The sequence below is a fragment of the Crassostrea angulata genome, chromosome 6 (genome assembly GCF_025612915.1).
Source record: "Crassostrea angulata isolate pt1a10 chromosome 6, ASM2561291v2, whole genome shotgun sequence".
Lineage (NCBI taxonomy): Eukaryota > Metazoa > Mollusca > Bivalvia > Ostreida > Ostreidae > Magallana > Magallana angulata.
This window is the reverse complement of record NC_069116.1, coordinates 5,004,851-5,032,836: the sequence shown is the minus strand read 5'-3', so window position 1 is coordinate 5,032,836 and position 27,986 is coordinate 5,004,851. Positions and strand designations below refer to the sequence as shown.

General features: G+C 32.1%; 1 protein-coding gene and 1 pseudogene across 4 annotated transcripts; one reads left to right on the top strand and one right to left on the bottom strand.

The window, feature by feature from the left end:
* Positions 1–4,922: 4,922 nt before the first annotated feature.
* Positions 4,923–8,287, bottom strand: LOC128190878 (uncharacterized; annotated as a pseudogene).
* Positions 8,288–12,366: 4,079 nt separating this feature from the next.
* Positions 12,367–23,012, top strand: LOC128186824 (uncharacterized). Of its 4 annotated transcripts, none has more exons than XM_052856733.1 (7): positions 12,367–12,502; positions 13,789–13,932; positions 14,827–14,883; positions 17,465–17,599; positions 18,657–18,755; positions 18,845–18,916; positions 19,239–23,012. In XM_052856733.1, the coding sequence occupies exons 1-7, from the start codon at positions 12,463–12,465 to the stop codon at positions 19,328–19,330; spliced, it is 639 nt and encodes a 212-aa protein (XP_052712693.1). In that variant the 5' UTR covers positions 12,367–12,462; the 3' UTR covers positions 19,331–23,012. The 4 variants fall into 4 exon arrangements, with proteins under 4 accessions (XP_052712693.1, XP_052712696.1, XP_052712695.1 ...); XM_052856736.1 differs by having other exon boundaries at positions 18,845–18,921; XM_052856735.1 differs by having other exon boundaries at positions 18,845–18,926.
* The last annotated feature ends 4,974 nt before the right edge of the window (positions 23,013–27,986 follow it).

Genomic DNA, 27,986 nt, shown 5'->3' with positions numbered 1-27,986 from the left:
ATTTGGTAATATCTTGGAGACAATAAATTTTCATAGTTTAGCCATCAATGCAACTGTTTGTGCAAGTTCCATTCAAGTTTGCTTAGAAGTGTCTGATGCTTTCAAGTTATGACAGCTTACTATTTCATTATAAGTTAGTCCAAATGAAAACCAGAAATTGAGTCTTTGTGATGTGTCAAGTGTTTTCATGTCATCAAATCAAGGTACATAAACTAAGTGTATATATAAGCAAATGAATTAATTGCGATTAAACGCTAAAATCATTGCGTTTAATCGCAAAATCATTGCATTTAATCACAATAATTATTGCGTTTAATCGCAAAATATGTTGCGTTTATTCGCAAAACATATTGCGTTTAAACGCAATAATAGCTTTGCGTTTAAACGCAATATTTTTTTGCGTTTAAACACAATAATTTTGCGATTAAACGCAATACTTTGCGTTTAAACGCAAAACTTTGCGTTTATAAGCAATCCACTTTGCGTTTAATCGCAATAGTTATTGCGTTTTATCGCAATCTTTTGCGTTTAAACGCAAAATACATTGCGAATAAACGCAAAACATTGCATTAAAACGCAATAACTATTGCGATTTAACGCAATATTAATTAATTTATGTACTGAACTGGCCCCAATAAGCTTCCGTAGAAATCTAAGAGATTTCTGTTAGATTTTCCCCACTTCTATTAGATTATTGAAAACGATATGTTGAGGAATTTTTATGTGATTTAAAGCTTCTGTATTTGCGAATTTAAGAATATTACTATTTATACATTGTATACTGTGTTGATTACACCTATGTGTCGGAATTATAGTGATATTTGTCATTTTATTACATAGAATAGAAATAATTGATATTCCGACGTACATTGTACGCAGTGACTGAGAACATAAATGAAATTCAGTTTGTTTGTTTGTTTACGTGCTTTAAATATTAATAGAGTTCGTGACTAGGTTATTATAAACAACGCTGGTCATTGGAAGTCTTTATTGACACTCGATGTAACATGATGACACGTATATTCCAACTATTAAAAAAAATCGTTATAAACCTCTATTATTTTACAGATAATTAGAAGGTGGACATTAATAGAAAGATAATGGATATCCGCTATATTAATCTTGTAATTACATAAAAAAAAATTAATCTATATTCAAAAGAACGCAATAAGGGGGAATATGAACTCATTTATATCCAGACTAAGCAATCCTCAAATCCCAGTTTTTTATTTTCTCTGTACACAATCATATGTTAATGCAAGGGAGGAAATAAATGAAAAGAGCAATGTTTATGAGAGATGCAAGATTTACATCCTTGTAGTAAAGTGTTACTTTTGTTAAATCCGTTTTCATGTCATCGCTTTCGATACGTATGACCAGCGTGTGCCTAATATGCCTTGTATATTTGTTGTGAGAAATGAGCCACATGACAATGAAAGGTCTAACTTAATGACACATATCTTAAAGTATTTTCCATAGTAACTATTTTCATAGTAACTGATGATAACCTGCGCAAGCACAGAAATTAACACATAACCCATTAATATCATGATAGCATTTCTATGTTGAACTTTGACCCCCTCCCTCCCTGGGGCTCCAGCTTTTGGTCTGGGTGTGAATGTGTTAGCAATTTGTATATAATTATAATCTAGACTACATGTAAACATAGGAGCTTTGTCTTTGGCATTTCTAGTCCAGTGGTTCTTTATATAAGAAGAATATTTTTAAGACACTTACCCTACTTTTAATTTATCGTGACACCCCTCCCCCCTTTTAAAAATGATTCAACTCTTTACCTTATTTTATTTGGAATCATCTATCCATTTGAGTGCTTTGTACCATGCATGAATACATTTAGCTCAGTAGTTTTACAGAAGATTACTAGTCAAAGAAAAAGTTTACAGCTTGGCAGACAGACGTTTATACAGAACACAGACGAACATCAGCAACAGGTCATTAGAAAAGCTTTACTTGAATCATCGGTTTAGGTTGGCTAAAATACAAGAAAAGACAGGAATGAGACATTTCGGAGAAACATCAAATGGACGTGATGAATGTTCAAAACGATGTTATATAGCTTATCATTAAGTATCATAATTATAGAGAATAATTGCAATATTTCAGAATTTTAGCTTCTTATTAGAATATTGTTTTTAGCTTACTTCTAATTTCTATATATGTGCTGTTTATCACTTTTATGATCACAACAAAGGCACATGAAACAAGTTAGCTGAGGTAATCATATTAAACTTATCAAAGTGCATCTAATTTACAATAGCATATCGGAAAATGAAAGATATTGTATTGCCTAATTCTCGTGATGGGAAATCAGTAACAAGGTAAGTAAGATAACACACCTTCTAACACCTCGAGTAGGAAGAACCTTGCTGTGTAGATCAAGGAGTCCTACCGTAGGGTGGAGCCATCTTCCAGTGTCGGTTGTCGTGTGTCCCAGTCATCACAGTGAGTGAGACCATCCTTTTAAATGTACATGAAGGCACAGCCTTGTAGATGAATTAGCAGCAATGCTGAAATAAAGAAGATAATTAAATAGATTGATAAAGTTGCTTGGAAGAAATTTGTAGATATGTAAGAAGGAAAGAGACATATTAGTTATGCTAGCGATCTCAATGCATTTTCAAATTCAAACAAAAAACATTTTTTTTAAATTTTGGGATTTCAAATTCCAAATAGTGAAGCTCAAGAATTTTAATTTTAGGCAACCTGTTAACAACTCACATGTAAATGATATCCAGCAAAATGACTTTAGAATTCATTTAAAAACAGACATTTCAATATTTATACAGTTCTATAGCTAATACTTGCTCGAAGGTAGAGTTCTAGAATATTTTTGTAATTTCTAGTTTCTTTGTTTTAGCATTTTCAAACACGAGGACACGGAAATTTAAGGGTGGTTGGTTTTACTTATCTCAACACTGAAGGAAAGGCAACACGCACTGTTTGTTTAATAACCAAAAAAATTGTTTGAAATTTGGGCCAAAAAAAGGAAAAAATGACTCGTGGATGTTTTTCATTATCTAACATACGTACCATTTTCTTCAGAACTACTGTTATGGAAATCTAGAGTGGTAGAGTCCTATTTGAAAATTCCATCAAAATGAGTCTTACTTTGTATGATCTTCAAGCTTATTCTTTATTCTTTATTCTTACAAAAAGAGATTTCAGGCTGTCCTTTTGGTGCTAGATTCATTAGAACGCCATACCAGAATTGATATGTCCTTTTCCGGTACTCCATACGAATTTGCATGGAAAATGAAACATTCCATTTAAAATCCTATATCCTATAAAAAGTATTCCAGATACCCATGTTCAATTTAATAAGAGGCCAAGAATATTATATGTCGTTTTAAAAGAGACTGGATAAATCTCATTTGTCAAAAACGGAAGAAAGTCCAGGATTGGTACATGTAGCTGGTTTCCTACATATTTCATTGAAAATGACGGTGTAAAACGCGACTTTTTTTCCCTTAAAAATTAAGCTCTGATTCATCCGATTTAACTAAGCTGTTTTAATGAATCATTGAAAATATTCACATCTCAAATATCCGAAATCTGTAGTCTCCTTTAATTAACTAGAACTTGACCTTTAGTAAGCTGAAAATGACGGAGCCTTTTATTTTTTTTAGGAAGTATTTTAAATAGAAACACGAGTGCAAGCTTGTTGTATAGCTAAGCAGCACTCATGTAATTGATATACATAATTATTTATTAGGGATGCAACAAGTGTAATGCTGTATCCTTATTTTTAAAAAATACGAATGGGGAAATCCGTTTTAATATGAACACTATCAATTCTCATGACCAGCGTGTGACTATACTTTGTATGCTCGTTGTGACAAATGAGTTGCATGACACTCGCAGGTCTCACTCTATGACAAATTTTGTTGCTCATAATTTGTTTTTTTCTTTCTAATGATATAATTTATACACTATTATGATCATGTATATTTGCGTCTGTCCAAGGGCCTTAAAACCACCACCATATAATGTAACCCTGTTAAAAACTCATTTCAATTCAAGTAATTCAATTATAATATACCTATGCAAAATGAACTAATGCCAGTATGATATACTGCTCAAAAACAAAACATGGCCTAATTAAGGATCAACTAAATAGCTTATTTTCGTAATATGAAAAGTTCTAAAAATATGAAATATGAAAATATATAGATAAAAATAATAATTTCCATGTGAATCTTCGCCCGCATTCTACTTCATTACAGTTCATTTTATTTGGAAGGCTTTAAAAGAGCAACTCTCAAGAAAAAAATAATTATCATACGACTCCCAAGGTTTAATAAGTGTAATACAAATGACAGCATTTACTAGGAAATATTCAACCAAAATCACCTATGGGCCATAACTCAGCAAAACGTAGACCAACAAATCAGATCGCATACTTGGGACTCCCTGAATCAGCGTGTCAAACAATGAAGAATCCTTATGTCAGTATAATATTTTGTTTTATTTGGCATCTACCGGCAACCATTTACAATTTACTGTAATAAGTATGTTGTAGTTAAGCCTTAAGCATCTGCGGTTCTGTATGAAAGCTACAGGACCATTTTAAACATGGAAATACTTTTTCCTTTCACAATAATCATACAAGTTTTCTTTAATATGTATACTATTTTTTTGTCAAAAGTTATTTGGAATCCAAAAAAGTTTGCTTAAAAAAGTAAAAAAGTTGTGTGATTTCTGAATTTTTTATATACGTCGATTTTGATAGAAAGAAATTTGTAGATAAAAAACGGAATAGCGATTTGCAAAACTATTTCCTTAATAATAGTAGTTAAGCTTTGATTAATGTTTGAAATGTGGATAGAAAAGAAAGGACCAGACGTCAGGGGTTAGAAGAATGTACAATACTGAATTAGTTGAATACGAATAGATCTAGAGACAAAAGAAAAACGTGCTAATGAAAATGATATAAAGAAATAAGAGAGCATTACACTAGAGTTCAACAGTTGCAGGTTTAAAATACAAAATCTGCAAATCCGTGAAATCATTATGATAATGTTTTAAAATTAAACAGCAAATCAGCCAATTGTGACTGGAAGGATTGGGAGACAAAGATGACATATGTGTATGAAACGTCTAGTAAATAAAATTACATCAGCCACCTGTTCGTGGAATCATTTTATAGTATTAAAAAGAATGACATTTTATTGTTGCAGTTTCTTTTAAATACCCATCACAACCGCTTTGTAACTGTTTCATTTGTAAATAAAAAAGAGATGATAATGTTACACACTAGTAGATGTTTTACGGAACTATACATATGAAATGAATTGTTATAATCCTAGAAACTGAAACGTATTATTAATTACCCTTTACAGGTGAGAGTCAATGTTAACTATTGTTTTCACTGGGTTCTGTATATAGTATATGCGCAGTAAAGTGCTGGCCAACTTTCTTCGTACAAAATACTTGACATTGCTGCAAATACATGTATATTTCATATTTAATATATATCACATATTTCACATATTCATTTGAAAGCCGTATGTTACTATCCATCGATTTCATTAAAAAAATAAATTTATGCATGCGAGATCATTTACCAATATATACAGAAAACATTAAATATTCCAGAAACGGCTATTGGTCCGATAATTAGTAGAATACTGCACACGTCTTTTGTTTGGCATATCCAAGGAATGGTGCAGTGGGTTGCAAAATCATCTGTCAACAGTTTCAAATCTTTAAGACAACTAAATTTTGGTTAGAGATCTTAATTTACATTTTAATGCAATTGCATTTCAATACCTTAATCGCTGAGTTGTAAACTGCAATTTTGTGACTTATTATCACAAGGGAAAAATGTGAAAAATAAGACATAAAAAATTACCAGCAACGTTTACTTGAGTACTCTTTCGTACGTGAAGTTAAGGTAAAGAAATACATCGCAAATCGTTCTTATGTTGTTGGTACCAAACAGGGACAGTTGGTTTAAAAAGGGTTTGTGAATCTACATTAAAAACCAATTTTCATTATGTAGTATTGTTAATCTCATCATTTGAAAATGCTTCAAATTAAGACTCTCGATCCGAATTTACAGTCATTGTTTATCGTTCAACCAACTGATGTGACTTGTAATATCAATGTTTTACCCAGGCAAATTGGCATTAATATGTCTGCTTGTCTATGCATTTGATTTGTAGTACCTTGCAAGGATACAAATTACAATGGACAATATAACAATTTTAATGCAATTCTCTGAACTTTTTTTGTCGTGATAAGAGCAAAAGACGTTTTTGTTAAATATGGGAATTGTCATGAGCATAGCCACAAAACGTTGGTCCCCAAAAAGGACATACAGGTAGGAATATTTCCGTTCAAAAACAGACTTATCACGTCACATAGCTACAAAATGGCTTCGAACCGTCATGCATCCAGTTCCCAATCTTTCGGGCAACGTTTTTCTCCATCTTTGAACATACCAGCCATCTGCACATTGTATGCTTTGTTACTTACCTATAATACATTGAACACCTTGTTTTTCTTCACAATTCTCAAACACTGGTGTTTTGTCTTTAACATGATATTTAAGGCATTCATCAGGATCCGGAAAATCTGGAGAGGAATCCATCTCACATAATATCATTAGAAAGTATTAGGTAAAACGAAAAAGATAATAGTTTGCATTTTAATTCTTCTCGAAGGCTAAGTGATACCTTCAAATGCATTATCATATAGAATGTAGTGACTGCCTGGCTCCATTTTGCGTTGTTGAGAAATCAAGGACGACCTGCTCCTGTCAAAGACGATGCACGGACAGGAAACGCTGTAGTTCTCACAAGCTCAAAGATAATTAATCATTAAATGTCAAATCATGACAAATGAAATTCGAAAACAAATTATGATTAAAGACTACAAAAAATTATTATTGCCGCTACTAGATCTCAGTATTGATCCAGGGGTCATGGTTTTAACAATTGAAAATTTACACTATCTTAGAATGATCGAAATATCACAAACTGTAGCTCAGAAGTTCTTGAGAGGAATATTATATATATATATATATATATATGTATATATATATATCACTTTGAAACCCCTTCAGAGGTCCCGGAATTTATCCGGGGATCACCAATTGATCACTTTCTGCCCTATCCGTGGATGCTTGCATAGTAATATCACAAATTGGAATATTGTTGTTCTTATGTAAACAATTTTTAAAACATTTTGCAATATATTTCTATGCTGAGCTTTGAACCAGTCCTGAGGCCCCATTAAGGACCCGGGGTCATGGTTTCAACAATATATAATTCTATGCAGAACTTTGAATCCCTCCTGAGGCCCCAGCTTTGGGCCTAATGTCAAGGTGTTAACAATTTATATATAATTCGAATTTTAAAATATACATAGAAGCTTGGACGTAAATATTGACATTTTTGGTGCAGTGGTTCTAGATATTGAGAAGATATTTAAGACCCACACTCTTAAGACACAAATCGTGAAAAGTTCACAGATAGACAGACAGACGGTTATACGGACGGAAAAACAACGGCCAACAGGGGTTCAGGAAAGCCCACTTGAACCTTTGGTTCAGGTGGGCTAAAATACAAGAAAAGACAGGATAAGACATTTAGGAGGAACATTAAATGAATGTAATGAATGTTCAAAACATTAAAAAATATAGCTTTTTAGTAAGTATCTAATAAAGTATCATATAAAAGCAGTTTTTTAGAATTAATCTTGACTTTTTTCTATAAAGTTGACTGGGGTAATCAAATCAAATCCATCAAAGCGCATCTAATTTACAATAACATATCGGAAAATGAAAGATTCTTTATTGCCTAATTCTCGTGATGGAAAGTCAGTAACAAAGTAAGTAAGATAACACACCTTCTGACACTTCGGGCAGGAAGAACCCTGCTGCAGGAGTCCTGCCGTAAGGTGGAGACACCTTCCAATGTCGGTTGTCGTGTGTCATCAGAGGTATCACAGTAAGTAAGACCATCCTTCCAAGTGTACATGAAGGCACAACCTGGCCGATAGATCAGCAGCAATGCTGAAATAAGGAAGGTACTTAAATAGATTGATAAAGTTGTTTAAAAAAGATTTGTAGGAGGGAGAGAGACATAATTAATTTTACTATTGCTTCCAATGCAATTAGAAATCTAACAAAACCAATTGTGTAAGTTTTTGTGTTTACAAATTCGACAAAAGTGATGATTAAAATATTTGAGCACATTGTAAATAGCTTACCTGTAAATGATATCCAGCAGGATAATTGTAGGTTCAGTTAAAAAACAGACATTTTCAATATCTATATTGTTGCTAATAATTGCTCGAAAATAGAGCTATGGAATAATGATGTAATTTTTATTTTCTTGTTTAAACGTTTTTTAAACACAGGGACACGGAAATGTAATTCATTAGCAAATTAAATGGTGGTTGGTTTTAATGAACTTAATTAACATTTTTTTTTATAAATTTATTTATTTATATGAATATCACAGCACATATAAACATAGATTAAGTAATTTCTGCTTTTGGTATTTTGTTTTAAGCACATTATAGTAGAAGAAAAATGTCATAAGCCAATATTATGCCTATCTAAGACTATGGACATATACATATTTGTATATATACATATATTCATACAATGTAAACATAAGCATGTATTACATTATTGTATATATACGTGCAATTTGATTGGGGTTTATGAAGATAAAGAAAGAGGTTGAGGTTGGGGGGGGGGGGGGGGATAATGTTATCAATGACCAAAAATTTGTTGGAAACTTGGGCCAAAAAAGGAAAATCACTTGTGCCTGTTTTTCATAATATAACATAGGTACCTTTTCTACAGAGCTGCTGTTATGGCAATCTAGGATTGAAAAATCCAATTTAAAAATTCTTACTCTGATCTTCAAGCATATTCTTCATTCTTACAAAAAAGTAAAATATATTTCATCGTGGTATATACCTATTATGATATTTTCGTTTCACTTATAAGTACAAGGAAAGGAGGATAAAGTTTAAGTAAACCATAGCAGTACTTCGAGATGAGTTGCTTGTTATGTCGGCTGAAAAAAATTAAGACAATTAATGATATTAATATTCTTTAGATGACACACAGGTAAATTTTTAGTACATTTAGTACATGTAGCACTTTCACATTATGAGCAATACTCCTATATCGCTGTGATTATTTAATCGTTGGTTTTTTCATAGCAGTTAATGTAATTACACGCCTTTTTTTTTTTTTATACAAAAACAACTATTGCTAACAGCCAATTTTTTTTGTTAGCAAACTTGGAAAAAATATAAACCGTGCCTTCAAACGAGAAAAACAGAACCACAGTTATCGTAAAGCATTCATTTTTTAGTTATAGCTTTGAATCACACTGAATATAAAATCAGTTTAAAATAAAATATTTATGGCAATAGTGTCCTTATGAAGATTTTGTAGAATAATTAAAATAATCCAAATCTGCAGAATGACTCCACTGTACGCATTTCTATATACATGTATTTGATTGCATTATGTTTGAAACATACATTGTTAGCCTTATTCAAATTCAATTATCAAACACTAGAGCATTCATTAATATTAAATTATTGGAAAAAGTTTTTAAAAATAATCATATAAGTATAATGGAGTTTAATTTTTAAGGTATTTGTCATTATAATAACCCATTTTTGTTATTTTTAAACCTTGAATTTACCATGACAAAGTGTACTTAAACAAAAATCTAAATTTTGAACGATTTTGAATTCATTGGATAGATAAAGGAACCGTCAAAGTATGTCAATAATAATAAAAAGAAAAAAATCTAAAGACTCAAGCTCTGTTTACATAGCTATGAATTCTTTCCTTTGTATAACACCTGTAACTTGGCATCTTATATTCAAATTTTGGTCAATCATTCAAAATGCACAAGTTAGCTATTTTATGCATAAATTTTTTTTATATTATCATATATATATATATATATATATATATATATATATATATATATATATATATATATATATATATATATATATATATATATATATATATATATATATATCAAATTAACTTATGTACATTCACCTGAAGAAGGATGTAAATCCAGAAAGCGCTAGTGAATAGAAACTTTGGAACTGTTCATTTTCTTTTTTGTTTATTTATACTGTGTGATATCACCTTTCATATATATATATATATATAGATCTCAAACATGTTCTATATTGACCTGAGAACCTACAGACAGATATATAAAATAAATTGACAACATGATTTGTAAACTTCATTGTAAATTAGAAACGTTGCCAAAAAGTACAGTATTTTAATCACAATCATTACAGTACATATATCCAGCTGACATTAACAGATGGTTTTTAAGAGTAGTGCCTGTCTGTAATAACAATAAAAATCAGTCACTAACATCAGCATGGACATAAATGGCTCCTGGGCGCAAGCAGAGTTTGCATAATCTTACTTATACGAAATGAAAATAACGTAAAATTGCTTATAGTTTAGTATTTAATCGCACAATTGCTGATAAGTAGGCAAATATAACCAATAAGGAATCATTCTTTGAATATGACGACCTGATGATTATGGTAGGGCGTGATCAAATCTATTATAAAGCCTTTGCGTTCTCCTGACTTTGATCCCGTCGCGTCGGGCAATATTTCGTCCCTCGGGGCTAATATAATCAATGTTGCCCTCAACCCCAGTCAATATTTGTATATTATAAAACTCAAAGTTTTTCAAGTAAACATTTTACTATTACAAAACGTATTGGATACAGTATACCATCATTTTTCTATTTTTAGACTGCTAGATCAACAATAGAAACTGAAAAACGATATGTGATGTATATTTCCTGCTACATATCTGATTTTGATTAACGGAGGGGAAATGAAATTATTAATATCCACTTTTGTATGATGGTTAAAGCGGAATTCCTCATTATTAAGTATCCCCGAGTACCCAAACTCCGTCACCATAAGCAGAAAACATTCCGCGTTTCTCTGCAAATTATTGTTTGCTGTTTTTATCATTTGCAATCACTAAATATAACCTGAAACGTTATAATTTATAAAATTATTAACCAAAATTTTTATTATTATTATTCAAATAAGCCCTCTGAATACGACGTTTATCACACGTGCTATCATATGGACCTTACTCCGTCACCCACATGATCTATGATACGCCAGGGAATAAAGACACATTATCAATTTAGTTTAAACTCAACTTTTATCTAGGCCAAGTTATAATAAGTAAAATCGGTGTATACAATATTAAATTGTATATCATTTTATCAAAGTGAAATGATTGCCAGAATTAAAAAAAGTGGGTCCTTGTAACAACAATCACAATGAACTTTTCAGAATGTATGGAAGCCGTTTGATTTCTGTTTTTACATATTTCAAAAATATCATATCAAAAATAAATATATTAATGATTATATTATTTATTTATTACATTTGTAATCAATGTAGCATATTCTAAATACCGACATACCGTATATATCTGTAACCCTGTAGAAGGCAAAATTACGGCATGAGCGCTAGCGATTTGACGTTATCATCAAGTGTAGTGCATAAACGATATTGCGGACTGAAAAAAAAGTATTAATAACCTTAATAAAAAATAAATTACATGTGAAATGTTTCATCTTGGCCTCTCTTAAAATGACTGACAACGGTAAATAATCAAAGAGGCCCGCGTGTCAGAAAAACCGTTATTTTACTCCACCGTGAAAAAGTGTTAGCTGATTTCGCGCAATTATTGTTGCATAAAATGAACAAGATGTAATTTTGTTATTTTTCACACATTCTTAAATCTAACCGTTGTAAATTGTTAACATTTGATTGAAGATTTTTGACATGCAAAAAATGACGTCATAATTGCACTTGATTTCAAACGGTGAGGAGTTTCCCGAAAGTGACGGAGTTAGGGTAGTGACGGAGTTAGGGGGCTATGCGATACACGTTTTATACTATCATTGTTTTATCTTTTTTTAAATATTCTTTTCGAAGTTTATTAATAATTTTGTGATTAGATTATGAGTTATTCTTTTTAAACACTTTTCATAAAAAATTAAAGAATAGATAGTTAATTTTTTTAATGAAAAACATCATTTGAGATATTTTATTATTAATAATATATGAATTATATATGTAAAATGGTTTAAAACCAAGGCTAGTTTATAAAAGTGCACAACTAGTTAAGTTACATTCTAAGTCATGTCTCCACAATTATCACAAAACACCCAATAAAATAACATTACCATTATGAAGCGTAAGTTATGAAAGGACGTTTATAAATAGAAAAGACTGATTGTGTATAACTTGCTCGTGGTTTTTTTACTCAGTTCCTGTATTTCTAAATAGTGCATTTGTGGAAAATATCCCGGAAGTACTTGAAAATCATGTGTTAGTTATTCAGGAAGAAGCGACAGCGTTTAGCAAAACCTTGCAAGCGATACAGTCATGCATAAATGTACATTCGGGAGTCTGTTTTTCATGGCAGGTAGTTACCATAATTTTTTTTCTCTATTTTCTTTGAAGTTTTCCTTGTTTTTCATCACTTTCTTATATTTTATTGTTTTAGGTTAATGCAGTATTAACTCACATAAACTCAAATAATTGCAATTTTTTTACATATAAAAGAATGCTAAAATAAATTAATCATTTTGTGAATTGAAAACAATTTAAATAGTTTAAGGTAACTCCATACTCGTAAAATTCTCTGATGAAAGTTGAAAAACCGATCTGATTTCAACTTGATAGACTTAAATTTCATCAATTGTTAGAAAAAATATATATGTCATCACACTTTTTGAGATGCCAGATAAACATAAACTAAAGCATATTTTAGCATCAGAAAACCGTATTTTTTTTTTGGTTAAAAGTAAAATTTTTGTGGGAGGAAATTTTTTAACCTTGTTTAATTTTATTGTCAACTTTATCAGAAAACTTAAACTACAAAAATATTTTCAAATTAATCATTGGGATAAGAAAAAATATGGCATTTAGACATACAACTGAAAGAAAAGTCAGAAAAGAGTTATTTCCCCTTAGCATCGATAAAATGTTTGAAATATTGGAAATTTAGGATAAAATTAAGCTGCAAAAATATCTTAAACTTAACAGTAATTTTAATTACATCCATGTGCTTATATTCACATAAAATATATAAAAACATCTTGCACAAATTTTAAAGAACTCAAAGTTTTACAAAAAAGTATGACATCACAGATGACTGGATCTGCTTTAACGTTTAGATGAAATATATACTTGTTGACAGTTTGCTTTTCAATCAAACAGATGAACTATTTCATTTCTTTAAAAAGCTGTTTTGGATATACTGGACATATAAAGCAAATGTCTTCAGAGATGCATACATGAAATTTCAATAAGTTGCTAAAAGCAAAGGCAAAGATGAGAGGCTCATATCAGAACAAAAGTTGAAATGTGCTGATAAATATCTCATAAACGTTCACAATGTCATTGCTTAGGTCTTAAATCAACACTAGATTAAACGTTTTTATACTACGATTTAAAATATTCTCAGTTCCGAGAGGCTGCCACAGATACCCTGTTAACAAAGCATTATCTCTTGGTACACTTCTGATTTGTACAAAGACTAGTTATAGTCATTTATAGTTTAGGAGAGTGCTCAAATAGGCAGATTGCCTGCTGCGCAATCCTATTATGTAATAATTTTTACATAATAAAATATTGTTTAAATAAAAATTTATAGTTTTTTTTGCTTGCTAATATAAGAAATTAATACGTCTTTTTGCGTGCATTAAGGTGTATCATCTGTGGCATCAATACCTGCAAACTGGACATTGTCAATGAATGTATGTAAAATCATCGGCCAAAGACCTGCCAAAGACAACGATATTGTCAATAAACATGTCTGGATTGGAGCAGCCAAATATCGTTATAATATGGGTAAAAAACTTCGATTACTTGAATGATACAAACAATTTTGACTTTAATAGTCTACACTCAGGGTTTGACTTTTGAATATTGTAAACTCTAAAATCCTAAGGAAAACATAATTTATACCAAGTAAAAGAGATTTATTAAATAATATTGATTTTTATACCCCTGTTCTGCTTTTTTGTGAAATGTGTCCAACAACAAAGGCATACTTCCATTAAACCAAATTTTTTTTTTCATTGTTCATTTTTTTTCTAGCAATTAAATCCAAAATGTAAAGTTTCCATATTCATAGATAACTATTAACATAATGCAAAATCTGCAAAATACACATAAATGCTAGCCTGTAAGGTCTAATGTCTTAATAATTTTTATAATTAAATTCACATAATTACATACCCAATAAAATGCCGACAACATAAATAATCGTAAATACTTAAATTTAGGGAGTTGATAAACGGTCAAAAGGCATATCAGAGATATCTTAAAATGATATTCGTTAGTTGAGGCTTGAAAACAAGACATACTGTGGAGTCATTAGATTAAGTGGTGGCTCAATTTTCGTGGAATTCGTGGGTACCTCTTATCCACGAATTGAAATCATCCACAAATTAACAAATTAGTTTTATAAAGCCATAAATGTTTGTAGGTATAAAATAATACACGAAATTACGTCCATTCGGAATCAAAGTATAGAGTTTAGGCTAGCCATATATTGTTGTTTCTTCTTCCGATATTGTAAAAACATAAATAAGCTTTTTTTATTGGGATGTATATATGTCCATATTTTCCTACCATTTTTTCTCATAATTCGTAAAGTGTAATTTTTTGGTACAATATAACTAGGAATTATTTAAAAAATGTCCATCAATGCATAGTTTTCTTCTTGTTTTCATCTTGAAGGTGAGGTGTACTTACAGATAACAGAAGAAAATAGAAACAGAACTTGCACTGGCACAGGTTAAAATTATTTGACATGGAACGCATGATATGCCTGATTAACTAAAGAGACTGTATTGGAGTATGTATTGAATGCAGTTGAAGTCTATTTGTCTATGATATAACCATGAAAAGGTCTGGGATGGCCACCTAAAAAATCAGCTACCCGATTTAAATTACAACAGTTTGTTAATTGTAATATCATTCGAATGTAATTTAATTAAATTTTGTTTTAGACCAATGAATACGTAGACCTAAACAGGTTTAACCCTATTACCTCTCATCCTAAAGCCCCTTTCACAATTGGCGACCAAATATTCGTGCGACCGAAAAATTAGATATGAATCGTCAATTGTTGCCGAAATAATCGCATGTGAAAAAAGTATTCGTACGAATTTTGCACGATCTAAGCGAGCGTTGTGCGATGTAAACGCATTGAATCTTGCGATATATCTTGCGTCTGTATGCGACTGTTGTACAATGAAAGCAACTGTTGAAAGACAATACGATATGAACGCGCGAGAGACTAGGTGATCGGACGATTGAACGTGCGCCAATGTGATTGGACGTGCGATTATGCCTTCCATGGTACGAATGATCGTGCGAGTCAGAGGTGGTATATACAGCGCCCATATTCTGCAGCAGCATTTATTATTATACCTCAATATGATTATTCTATTATATCTGATTGGTCTAGAAATTACGTGACAGGACGATGTCATAGGAATGAAAAAGCCGATATGAGCATACGATGTAGACAAATATGATTAAATAAAAAATATTTAATCATTATGATTGATTCTCTTTATATCTCAGAACCAACTGAACTATTTATGATTTATGAAAGAAAAGTGGGACAGTTACATGGGAAATCAAACAATCTCGACGTTAATGTTGCCACTGTTGAAAAGTCAAACATTATCAGAAATCAACGTATTTTGTGTAATCATATGTTGCTTCGTATAATAAAACTTTTATTGCATTAATGTTCAGGCGAAGCCCTTGGGAAATAGGTTTTTTCTTGAGGCAATATATCTTCATACATGTATTTTCCTCACCATCATGCAAAAAGTGTATATTGTAAATTTTGTTCTGAAACAGAGATACTTATACAGGGTATATATACTAGTAGCAAAGCATGGCATATTCGGTTGAAGCTGATTAGTCGTGCAATGATAGTAAATCGTTGCAAAATTACGTGAGACACGTTGAGCAACAGTCTCACGGTCGCAAAACAGACGCATAAACACCAGCGATTAATCTTACGATCTTTATATATCGTGTACTAGTATCACTCTTGCGAGTACACAAAACGTTGTAAAACGTTCGTACTAATGTTCGTGCGCTGCACTGCGATAATTTGGATCGCGTTCGGTCGCGTCTTAATAGTGTGCATGTCCACTATTCAGAGGAGAGTTGATGCGACCAATAAAACGTATGCAATGAATGCGAGAGCTCGTGCAACGTAAGCGAGGGCTCGTGCAACGTATGCAAGAGCTCGTGCGAAGCTCAAACATTTCGATCGCTGTAAAGTGGTGTAAAGTGGTCGTGCGCCAATTGTGAAAGGGGCTTAAATGAGAAGGTTTCTGCATGTAAAAGCATTACCCTTGCATTTTATTTTGAGTTGAAAGGTTTATTATTATGATTATCATACATGCAATGCTAAGCCATTGAGAATTCTCACTTAATCTGCAAGGATATAGATTAGTAAATTGTACTTTATCGTTGTGTATGAAGAAGACGGGGTATAAACGAGTAAATACTTTAAGAGGGGTGGATGGTGGTGGCCATTTTGGACTATATTAATATTCTTAAGCTTGCGAAGAAGAGCTCTAAAGATACAGGAAAATAAAATGAATTAAAAGCTTTAATGTATGGATTTTTTCTTTACTAAAAAATAATTTATAGCACGGTAGAATCATCCAAAGATTGAAGGTAGATTGATGGGTAATTTATTGACCTTCTTTACAATAAGATACACGTTGCATGCGACTTGGATTTCATAAGCTCTTTTTTAATCAAGGCTTAAAATCGCAGTGTAGAACCTTGCCTTCATTTTGTTGATGACACCTGCTTCATCAAAGAATTGATAATCAACATTTCATAACCTTTCTAACAAAATAACTGGCTTGAATTTAGATAGTGAAAAAAAACACATTCAAAGAAAACGATCTTTAAGATAACGAGAATTTTACTTTTAATGTGATTCATTGGTATAGATCTTAAAACGAATGAAACAAATTAGCCTATTGAATAAATGTATCACGAATAGTATGCTTAAAATGAAAGACGATGCTTCTATTTTGATCGAATATATAATTTTTTTAGCAAAACATTAGATATATAGAAACATAATTTGAAGACTTTTTATTTAACTCAAAATTGTAAACATCAGCTTCAATATATCTTCAGGTTCTGCTAAAGATAACCTCATAAGCAATTTACCATTCAATACATTTGCTATTATGAACAATGTGACAAAACAACCACTTAACCAAAGAGAAAAAAAATCAAGGAAAATTACCATAACATTTTCAAATCAAGGTAGGCAAATCTTCTTCATTTTTCATTTCATCAGAGTTTTTTAAAACAATATTTTCAGATGGTTCCTGTCCGAACACTGACGATTGCGAGTTTTGTGACATTCGTATGCCTGGTTTCAAGCCATCCTTGAATATGCTTTATAACCTTACACCAAACATTAAGTATGTAGTGGCAGATTTCAGCAGTATAGAAGGTACCTCTTATTGATATATCATTGTTTTTGGAAATTTTAAATCTAATGTCAGGTTATTTAAATCGATTTCAGTTCTCTATCGTATAAACCGTGTAATGGTTCATAGATATTCTGAAAACAGAATAAACTTCCTAAAATTTGGGTTTTTTTTATTATTGACACTTTGGAGCACTTCAGAGAATTATTTGCGGAACGCAAAACTTACTCTTTAGAAGGTTTGTTTTCAGCATTTTGAAAATCACCATGCACATGATGCACTCAAAGCCTGTTGGTGACATTGAGGTTCAATTTCTTTTTTTATAGCCCCCCCCCCCCCCCATATTTTGATATTTTAGTCTGTGGGAGGAATCAAAATTTTGATACTTTAATAATTCTTGCTTCAATGTCATTTTCTAATCGATTTTTGAACAATATTTGAGAACCACACGAAGCATTTTTAAAATGTTTTACGTTATTTTTTTTTTTATTATGCATGATCAATTGCTTTACAATAATAAGCATTTATTGCATGATGGTTGGGGAAATATAAAGATTTATTTTGCAAAGTAAAAATTATTTATCCCGAGGGCTTCGCCTACAAATCATATTTGTCTATATTGTAAGCTCATATCATTTTCATACCATTGCAGTAAAAACCCCGGAGTTTTCTAGACCAATTAAATGATGCTTATATAGAATAATCATATTTAGGCATAATGTTATATATAGTTGAAATTTTCCATTGTTCTATTTGGAATTTAATATACATGTTTTCTCTCTATTTGATTGATCAAGACCAATAAAACAAATGTCCTGCTATGTATAATTAGTCTGATTACATGACCAGTTCGTGATGTAACCTAATAGTACTGCTATACATAAGGAACTATGTAGCATATCATGAAATGATGGAACGTTCATCAGATATCCAAACAAGAAATGCGTTTTATAGCTCGTAACATAAACAACTCTAAAATCTAAAAACAATACCGACCATTTATTTACTTTTTTACTTTGTATTACTTGATCTTAGTACCATAAAACAGCATTGAATTCAAAAAAAATATATGCTTTACAGAACTTCCAGAGCCAAACCTATGCTTATTGAATACAGTAAACTTTACCAAAGAATATGTTTCATGCAAAATGAAGTATGAAGATGGATGTAGATCTACAGGTATTTTTATCATGAATATCAAAATAAGGTTGTTACAGAGTGTAATTAGTTTTAGTTTATCAGCTATCAGTTCGGTTTCTTTTTTGCAGACAATTTCTCAAATTTGAAGATAATTCTTCAAAATAACCATAACCGTTCTATGGAGTCTTCTTCAGAAAGCGGTAAAGTATGGTGAAAACATACATTTTAAGCGTTGATTTTTTTAATGTTAACGTTCAAATCCATGTACATGTTTTGCTCAATTTAATTTTTTTATTTGTTATGGACAATCCAATTTTACACTTTAAAAAAGCTGTTATGAATGATAAGCAAATAATAACTAATTAAAAAAAGACTGATTTTTTTTTAAACAGTTTAAGATGTAAATAATTAATACGGCTGTAAACGTGAAAATCTTTAGCAGCTTTATTTTGTCAAAAATTGGTTTGCGAAAATTAAAGTACTCCAGTTAACGCATATATTGCATTTTTGGTATCTTTCCAGGGTTAATGAAGTATAGAGGGATGCATCGGTGTGTAAACGTTGCGTTGATACCCCTGTTTGCATGTATCAAGTCGTTGCTTCCTTTTTTTTGAAATCAGTTGTATAAAAAGTATTTAGTACAAATAATTTATATTCCAATTTCTATCTAAAGTTTACAAATCATTAGTGGTGTGCGCCAGATTTAAAAATATTTAACAATTTCAATCACATTTCGATGTGTATTGTTTCTTTATAAAATTTTACTGTAATAAAAACTACAAAATTTATGTCACCAGTTTTAAAATGTTATCAAACTTTATTTTAAAATCTAATTGGTGAAAATTTGCACATGCAATTCCATAGTTTAAGAAAAATGAAATATCTGTCACATCAAACTACAGACCAGTTTTACTGCAGCATTAAACATTTTAGAGAGTCATGTCTATCCATATATATAAAATATTAAAACCCCAACAATTTATTTTATAAATATAAGGCTGTTATTTCGACTGAAAAATCTACTTTTACCAACTTTTAGACAATAATTATTCTATTATGGAAAGTAGTGATGATGGTAATTACTATTGTATTATTTTTTTTCTGTGATATTTCAAAAGCGTTTGATAGTCTCTGTTATAATGGTCTCATTCATAAATTAAACTTAAAATATGTAGAATCTCTAAATCAATTCCGGAATGGTTTATTAGCTTTTTCTTTAGAAACAGAACAGGAAAGGTTATGCATAAAAAAATAATCAATGGGATACAGAAATGCTGACGTTCTTTAGGGTATACTTCTTGGTCTATTGTCAGTTTTATTCTTTATTTTATGGAGATTTTTGTACTGATAACAGTTTATTACAACAGTGTTTTAACAATATTTATACAAGATAATCTTAATAACAATCTTCATTTGCTAAGGGCATGATCAAAATAATGGCTACAAAGCAATTTAATACGATCAAAACAAAAGTTATTTCTAGGTGCAAAAAAATGTAGAGAAAATTCCTGATTTATATTTAGGTTGACTTAGATTGTGTTTTGGATAATGTTTCAGAGCACACGTATTTTGGAGTATTGTTTTCTTTATATTAAGTTGGTCTCACCATATTGACATCTTTTGGTTATAAGCTTAGTCCTCTTAAATTAATTAAATTTACTGTATCCAGAGATATTTTAGCACAAACTATGTTTTGTTTGTAAGATCATTACTGTATGCTGTTGAAATTTGGTCTGGTAGTACTCAATTTGATATTGATTAGCTTAAAAGTACTCAGATATATGCGGCAAGAATAGTTACGCGTCTTGCTGTCATTTCAAGATTATTTTATGTTTGGAAACCGGAACCAATATAAATGAGACTGGACTGTTTTGAATTATCAACAATGATCAAAATTCATAACAATCTATTTCCTCCCTATCTAAAAGACATAACTTTTGGCAATTGTAACGTTATTTCCCATTAAAAAACATAAATTTCTCGAGCAATATATTGGCAAGATGTAGATAAGAGTTTTTTCCCGATACTATATGTAAGAGGATTTATTTGAGTACTAATAAAGGAGAGTTTACATTAATAATTACTTTTAAGAAAACATTCCAGGCAATGTTACAAAGCCCCAAAAGTATTTTTCTTTTGTTAAAAGATGTTTAAACATTATGAATACAAATCAAAGACACAGTTATATTCTTAATGCTAATCTCCATCGATGCAGTATATTACCAAGCCCATTTTTGTTTATGTGGAGACTTAGATGCACGTTTAATTTTTTTAAATTTTATAATATAATGTACATTTAATATTTTGGGTGATAAATCTTTGTCTGTGAACGAAATGTGAATATGTTTAAAATAGTAATTGAGTGATTTAATCAGATAAAAGAAAAGGGAAAGGTAAGTCAACAGTAGAAAAACATTTTGTTGGAAATACTTTTTAATGCTTCTTGTATTTTTACAAATGATATTCAAATGCCATTCATATTTTGAATATCTACTACATTCCTTTAAAACAAAACACCTGATAATCATTGTCTTTATTGATTTGTTTTCAACATTATCGATTATTTTCCATATTTAAAATATTTTTTATATTTTGTTTCATTCCTGTTTTGATTTGAGTGCAATAAAAAGTTCCCTTTTTTGTAATAAAAATATACATTTGTTTACACTCTTTAATATTTTCTAAATGACGAAATAGAGTTCGGAATGTTAGCTCAAGCCACTCTGCTCAAATCTACATTATCTTACTGTGTTAAATTTGTGTTGAATTTCAGTCCAGCATACTTAACACAATTTGCTTTCGTCCTAGTTAGATTAAATCATGCTTATTTATTTGAAAATACTTATCATCTAAGCGTCCATATTTAAGGTAGTTTAAAACTGATCAGCTAAAATTTTCTGTAATTCAAATTTTCTGATAAGGTTATTAAAATAAACCTGACCCGACAAGTTATTTTTAAAACATTACAAATGATTGCACTGCTATTTGTACAGTCGACCTTTTTGTTACTTATAAAAACAGAAAAATATTCTAACTAATAACTTAACTAAAGATGATTTTAGTTGTAATGCAATGTAGAAATATAACATGTAAATCATTTTTAGACAAACATTTGCAGCATTAAACGGCCTCTTAAAAACAGAAATTGTATAGTATAAACCTGAACAAAATTTAGCAATATTATTGTCATGACCCGGCAATTAACATATATTAAAATAATAAGCATATTTGACAGTGGAGTTTAGATCAATTAAGGTCTAAGTACATGTGACGGATGTCAAAATTGATACAATTCCTAAATGACGTCATTATAGTTGACCTTTTTATATGACCTTGACATTAAGGTAAGGTTTGCGGTTACAGGGAGATAACTCACACATTTTCATTGTGACGTAACACCAACTACCCTTTATTTCAGTTATGACGTAAAAATTTATATGACGTCATAATTGATTTTTTTTTTTAGGTTTTTTTTATTTCGCGGTTTTTTTTAGTTTTAATGAAAAAATAAGAAGACACAAGCATTTTATCAATTTCTACGAAAACGAAATCCGCATCATATGGTTTTGAATAGTGTTTTAGAAACATCAGATTACACATATTCTAAGATACGTTTTTCCTGAAATCGGTGGACTTGGAAAGGTTTCAAATAAGATGTTTTCGTTTACATAATAGTAGTCCAAAATTAAGACTTTTGTTGCATTTTATTCTATTTTTAGATAGTTCATCAGAAATTAATAAAAGTGAATCATGATAATAATAGTGATATTATTTTCGAACATTTTAAGCATAAATAACCCCCATAATAGTAACAAATAAAATGTACATATTTTCACGAAATTGTTTACATTTCATCAAAATGAAAATTGGAAATCATGAACTTTGACCTTTTGTAGTTATAAAACGGGAGGGGCAAAATTCATTTGAATTTCATGAGAAAAAAGACTTTAGTATATTGAACAAAATGGTATGTAACTTTGGTACAACCTCTAAAAAATGCAAGCCGCAAACCTTACCTTCAATAGACATAACGTTTGAACACTGGTTGGTGATTGTGGCCAAATTTCAGGTCTTTACTATGAACAGAATTTTCAAAATTAGTATAATAAATTAAACTTTAACCCACAATGTCAAATTGTTATATTGATTTGTAGCAATGTTTTGAAGAGTTTTGAATCAGGATTTATTCATCGTGTCATCCAAATTGATTTTACAGCAATGATTGGACTGACGTTAAAGTTTTTGTAAGTTCTAATAGATAAGCAAATCAGTAAGCGGGAGATCACTCTTACACCAGACATTACAGACGAAACCATAATACAATTATCTCCAAAGTGTATTAAAAGGACAGTACAGCGGAAAACACATGTGCGTTTAACTTCAAATTTACTTATTGTATCGTTATATATATATATATATATATATATATATATATATATATATATATATATATATATATATATATATATATATATATACACTGAGATCAAACGTTGAACCCCTTGTGCATCCCCTGAATTTTTCAGGGGTCAGGTCCTATCAACTGAGAATCAACAAAGGTCAATATGCTTGTATATAAATACATGTTATACAATGTTATATGAGGTTTTTTTTAGAATAATCAAATTTATTTCCTATTGAAGCGGGCAGCTTATTGATGTATTGTATAGCAAGAGTTATTCCCCTTTGATTTATTGATTTTTTGATTATTTAATTAATGTTTCCAATAATTACCAATTATTTTGATGATTATTTGTCATACAATGATAAATATTTAATGTAAATAAGTTGCTGCAGAGAGGGAGAATGGACGACATTGACAAAGACATAACCTTTCTACGGGAGAAGATTGCGGAGATGCGGGAGCGCAGCGACATGGAGACATCAACCCCAATGCAGGAAAGACGTGCTCAGATCAGAGGTTTTGAAGGGACCACCATGCGCAAAGACGAGGAATACCTGTGCGATCACCACTCTGCTATTGAAACATATGCAAACCCGCGCAGCAACGAGATGTTTCCTGACTATTTTGAGCTGTACAGTGCACCAAATAGGAAAACGAGTCCTTTGCCACACAAATACAACACTTGGTCTTTGCACAGAGCTGATGCGTTTTGGAAGTCTCGGGAAAGGTTCACAAGCCCCGAGATAAGCAGTGCATTGGAAGATGCCTACGAAGCGCAAAATTGCATTTCACCAGCTACTTATGATGGCAGTGGTCAATGGATCGATTACCATGCGCACTTTGAAGCTTGTTCTGAAATAAATGGTTGGAGTTACGCTACCAAAGGTCTCTACCTGGCAGCTTCCCTCCGAGGCAGTGCACAAGGATGTCTTGGCAATATCCCAAAGGGTGAAAAACCAGACTATGAAACACTTGTGTTAGCTTTGGAAGATAGATTTCCTCCACCAAGTCAATGTTGAGCCCTCATCTGATAAGCTAGTGGAACTGGTAAAATCACTGTCTGCTAAGATCGAGTCTCTCCAGACAGATTTGAGGGATTTACAACTTCAACGCAGCAAGAATAATGCACGGGATACTGCCTCATCATCTAAACGTAGGTTATGCTATTTCTGCAGAAAACCCCGACACCTGCGGAGAGATTGTGTAGTGAGGAAGCAAAGCAAGTCCAAACAATTACGAAGGCGGCGTAGAAGTAGAGCAGAAAACCAGACTTGCAAGAGTGATTCCAGTTACTGTGGAAAGAATGCTAGTCGACAAGGTGAACCCAAGAACGGAGACTTGCATCGACTTGCCGAAGACTGTTCCAATAGATGTTACCGCGTAGGTACCGTAGAGTCTGTGCCAAACTCCACCAACAGAAAAATGGTTAAGGACCAAGTTCGTTGCGAGAAGATTATTGCAAACAGCTCCAGTGTTACGGTTGGCAGAACCCTAAAGTCAGCTGAAGGCAAAGAAAAGTATCCCGAGTGGAAGTTGGCCAGAAGAAAAGAATACAAGAATGGTCGCAGGCGCAAAGGCATGAAAAGAGTATCTCCTGGCATTCGCTTTAGAAGAGGCAAGAAGAGTTCGTCCGAACAGTTGAGACCCCACGGTGTCGAGGCAGATGGCAGCAGGGTGCAGGCATCGGTTAATATGCCTGGTGAAGCCATAATGCAGGGAATTCCTGACTTGAGAGAGAGTCAGATGTTCCACAAGAGGTGGAAGACGTCTATTGCAAGACGGAAAGTTGATGTCTGCATCTGCAGTGTGTAGCTAGAGGTGATACAATGCAAATTTGTGTCTGTCGGTTGCAGTTGTGCTGTGTGCACGTGGTCCAGGAGAGAAAGGGCCAGATATTTTTTTCTCAATGTTTTTTGGGGGGGAGTATTTTTAATTTGGATATCACTTCACCTTTTTGTAAAGTTGAGGGTTTTGATTTTAGTTTTGCGAGGACGCAAAATTCTGAGGTGGGGGTAGTGAAGCGGGCAGCTTATTGATGTATTGTATAGCAAGAGTTATTCCCCTTTGATTTATTGATTTTTTTGATTATTTAATTAATGTTTCCAATAATTACCAATTATTTTGATGATTATTTGTTATACAATAATAAATATTTAATGTAAATAAGTTGTAATACATCAGTAGTTTTGGGTTAGGCCGGATTAGTCTGTTATTTATGATTTCCTGTTTTAAGATACCACGAATTATTTTAGGCCGGCACATATATAGGGACAGTGTCAATTGCGTGAAGAGGAACGACTGTTTGGGGTTAAACTTGAACAGGTACGGCTAGATTGAGGGTGTGGATATCCCTGCTCTTTCTAATCTTCGTGTGATTTAACCTACGATACAGAGTGTGCGGTCATCCCTGCTTTGTATCGCATTAATACAAGTGTGCGGTCATCCCTGCTTGTATTGGTGGTGGTTGCGGCGGAGCACTAGTGTGTGGTCAACCCTGCTGGTGTTCTGGCCTTTCTAGCGCAAGTGTGCGGCACTCCCTGCTTGCGTTAGGTTGCGTTGTTGGCGCAAGTGTGCGGTCATCCCTGCTTGCGTTAACGTTGGTACCTGTTCAGTTGCGTAGGTGTGCAGTCATCCCTGCCTGCGTAACGTTGAGTCCCTATATATGTGCAGGAGTGGTGATTAAAGTCTGCACTTGTAAATATTGACAGCAATCAGGGCTATCCGATTCTATCTCGGGTACGGGCCCGCGGGGATCACAGGCAGTGACCCCCTTGCACGTTTCACTATGTACATTTAGAATTTTAACCCCCCCCCCTCCCTTCCGCCTTATTGTGGCCTCATTCTACCCTCGGGAATCTTCTTTTAACACACAGTAATCTACATCACCTAAGGATGCTTCTACACAATTAGCAGCTTGTCTAGCCAATTGTTTTCTTTTTAATAAAAGTTTTTAGATAATTCTCGTTATATATATATATATATGTGTGTAAGTATGTGGCCACCACACCCCCCATAGTGTGACCATACCCTGCCCACGGGGATCATGCTTTGTAAAATTGGAATCTACACTTTCCGAGGATGCTTCTACACAAGTGACAGCTTGTAATTATGACGCTTGGTTTTTGAGAAAAGGATTTTTTTTATCTGTTTTATTTATGTAAAAATAATACCCTATCGTGGCCCCATCCTTACTTGTTATTTATTTCTTTAAAAACAATTCTAGATTTTGAAATTATTCATGTAGAAAAACATTTTATACATTTAATTAATCATCCTATCATTATCATGTCATAAATGATTTGATACATGAAAAAATGACAATAACAAACCGTGAACCATCTCAAAAAGCCATAAAACAAAATATAAATTCGAAGCAGAGCAACACGGACTTACAAATAGATAGAGGTAGGATCAGGGGCCCGTTTCTCAAAAAGGCGTTTATCTGGGCCTAAGTTAGTCCGACTAACAAAGTTACGCCAATATTTAGTCGGGTCTAAGTTGCGTTTCTGAAAGAGGCGTAAGTTAGGGTTTAAATGTCGAAAAACTTAGACATCTCCGCTGAGTACTAAGCATGCTTACATCGTATTTTGTTTTGCTTTTAGGCTATGATTATATGTGGTGGATCAATTTTCCAATTCATAGTACATGTAGTACCCGAACGTACGCATGTTATACTTTACCACTGAATGTGCATATTTCAAGCTGTTCATGACATTTTACATTAATAAAAGTTGAACAAATGCCTATACACTTCTTAACATAATGAAATTTTAGAGAAAAACAGTTGATATGAAAGCGACATATATAAGAGGTTTCAGAAATCAAATATGTGACAATTAAATGCATTGTAGAAGATATTGAGGCACAATATTACATATTAATTGAACGAAACAATACATAGAAATTAATTATATGATAACTTCAATGTTCGTGTTAACTTCAAATATTTATAGAATACAGGGACAAGGTACAGTAGATAACCCAATACGTCTGCAAAATGAGAAGTATGCTTCACAGACACTGTCGATCTTTAGACATTTTCAGATGCTGAGATGAGGCTTGATTCTTTTTTTATCAATTCACTATATTATTTATAGAAAATAATATGACCATGAGTATAACAGCAACAAACTGAAATCGAAAATATCTACTGTATAAATAATATTACATGAACCTTGTCCATCCTCTGTTCCAATATTGAAAGACTGTAGACAATGACATGGAAACGATTCCTGATTTTCTGCGATTCAAATGATAATAGTTTTGAAAGATATTAATAGTCAACAATTCACAAGACAGGAATTATCAACATTTGAGGTCGGGGCCTCCCCAACTCCCTTTCCTGTTTTTGGTTTAATCGATCGATTGTTTTGTTTTGGGGTTTTTTTCGGGGGGGGGGGGTGTTGAAAGTAATATACACCATAAACAGGGAATAATTCGCCCTGTTTAATTTTCAATTATTTCACCCTCGTTGTAAGCGGGCGAATTTATGTTGATTTTCAATATCTAATATTATGTGACTGGGCGAAGTCACGACAGAGTGAAACTGTTTGCAAGTGTAGAAGGACGGAAATTACACGGGACCAAAATAACCCTGTATACAGTATCTTGATTAAAATAAAGATATAAAAGCAGTTATCTAAGAACACCCTTCCTATTTAAAGAAAGTTTTATAAATAAAAGGTTTTTACAAGTTTAATGGAAAAGGCATCTAAAAAAAATCCCCTATTCCCTTCCGGATAAGACATTTTGCATCTTTGCGGTTTTAACAAGTGCATGTGAGTTTTACTTTTTTCCCTATCTGCTTTGGGTTATTGGGGTGGGGGTGTTTACAATTGTTTATATAATAAGTATGACAAATGCAA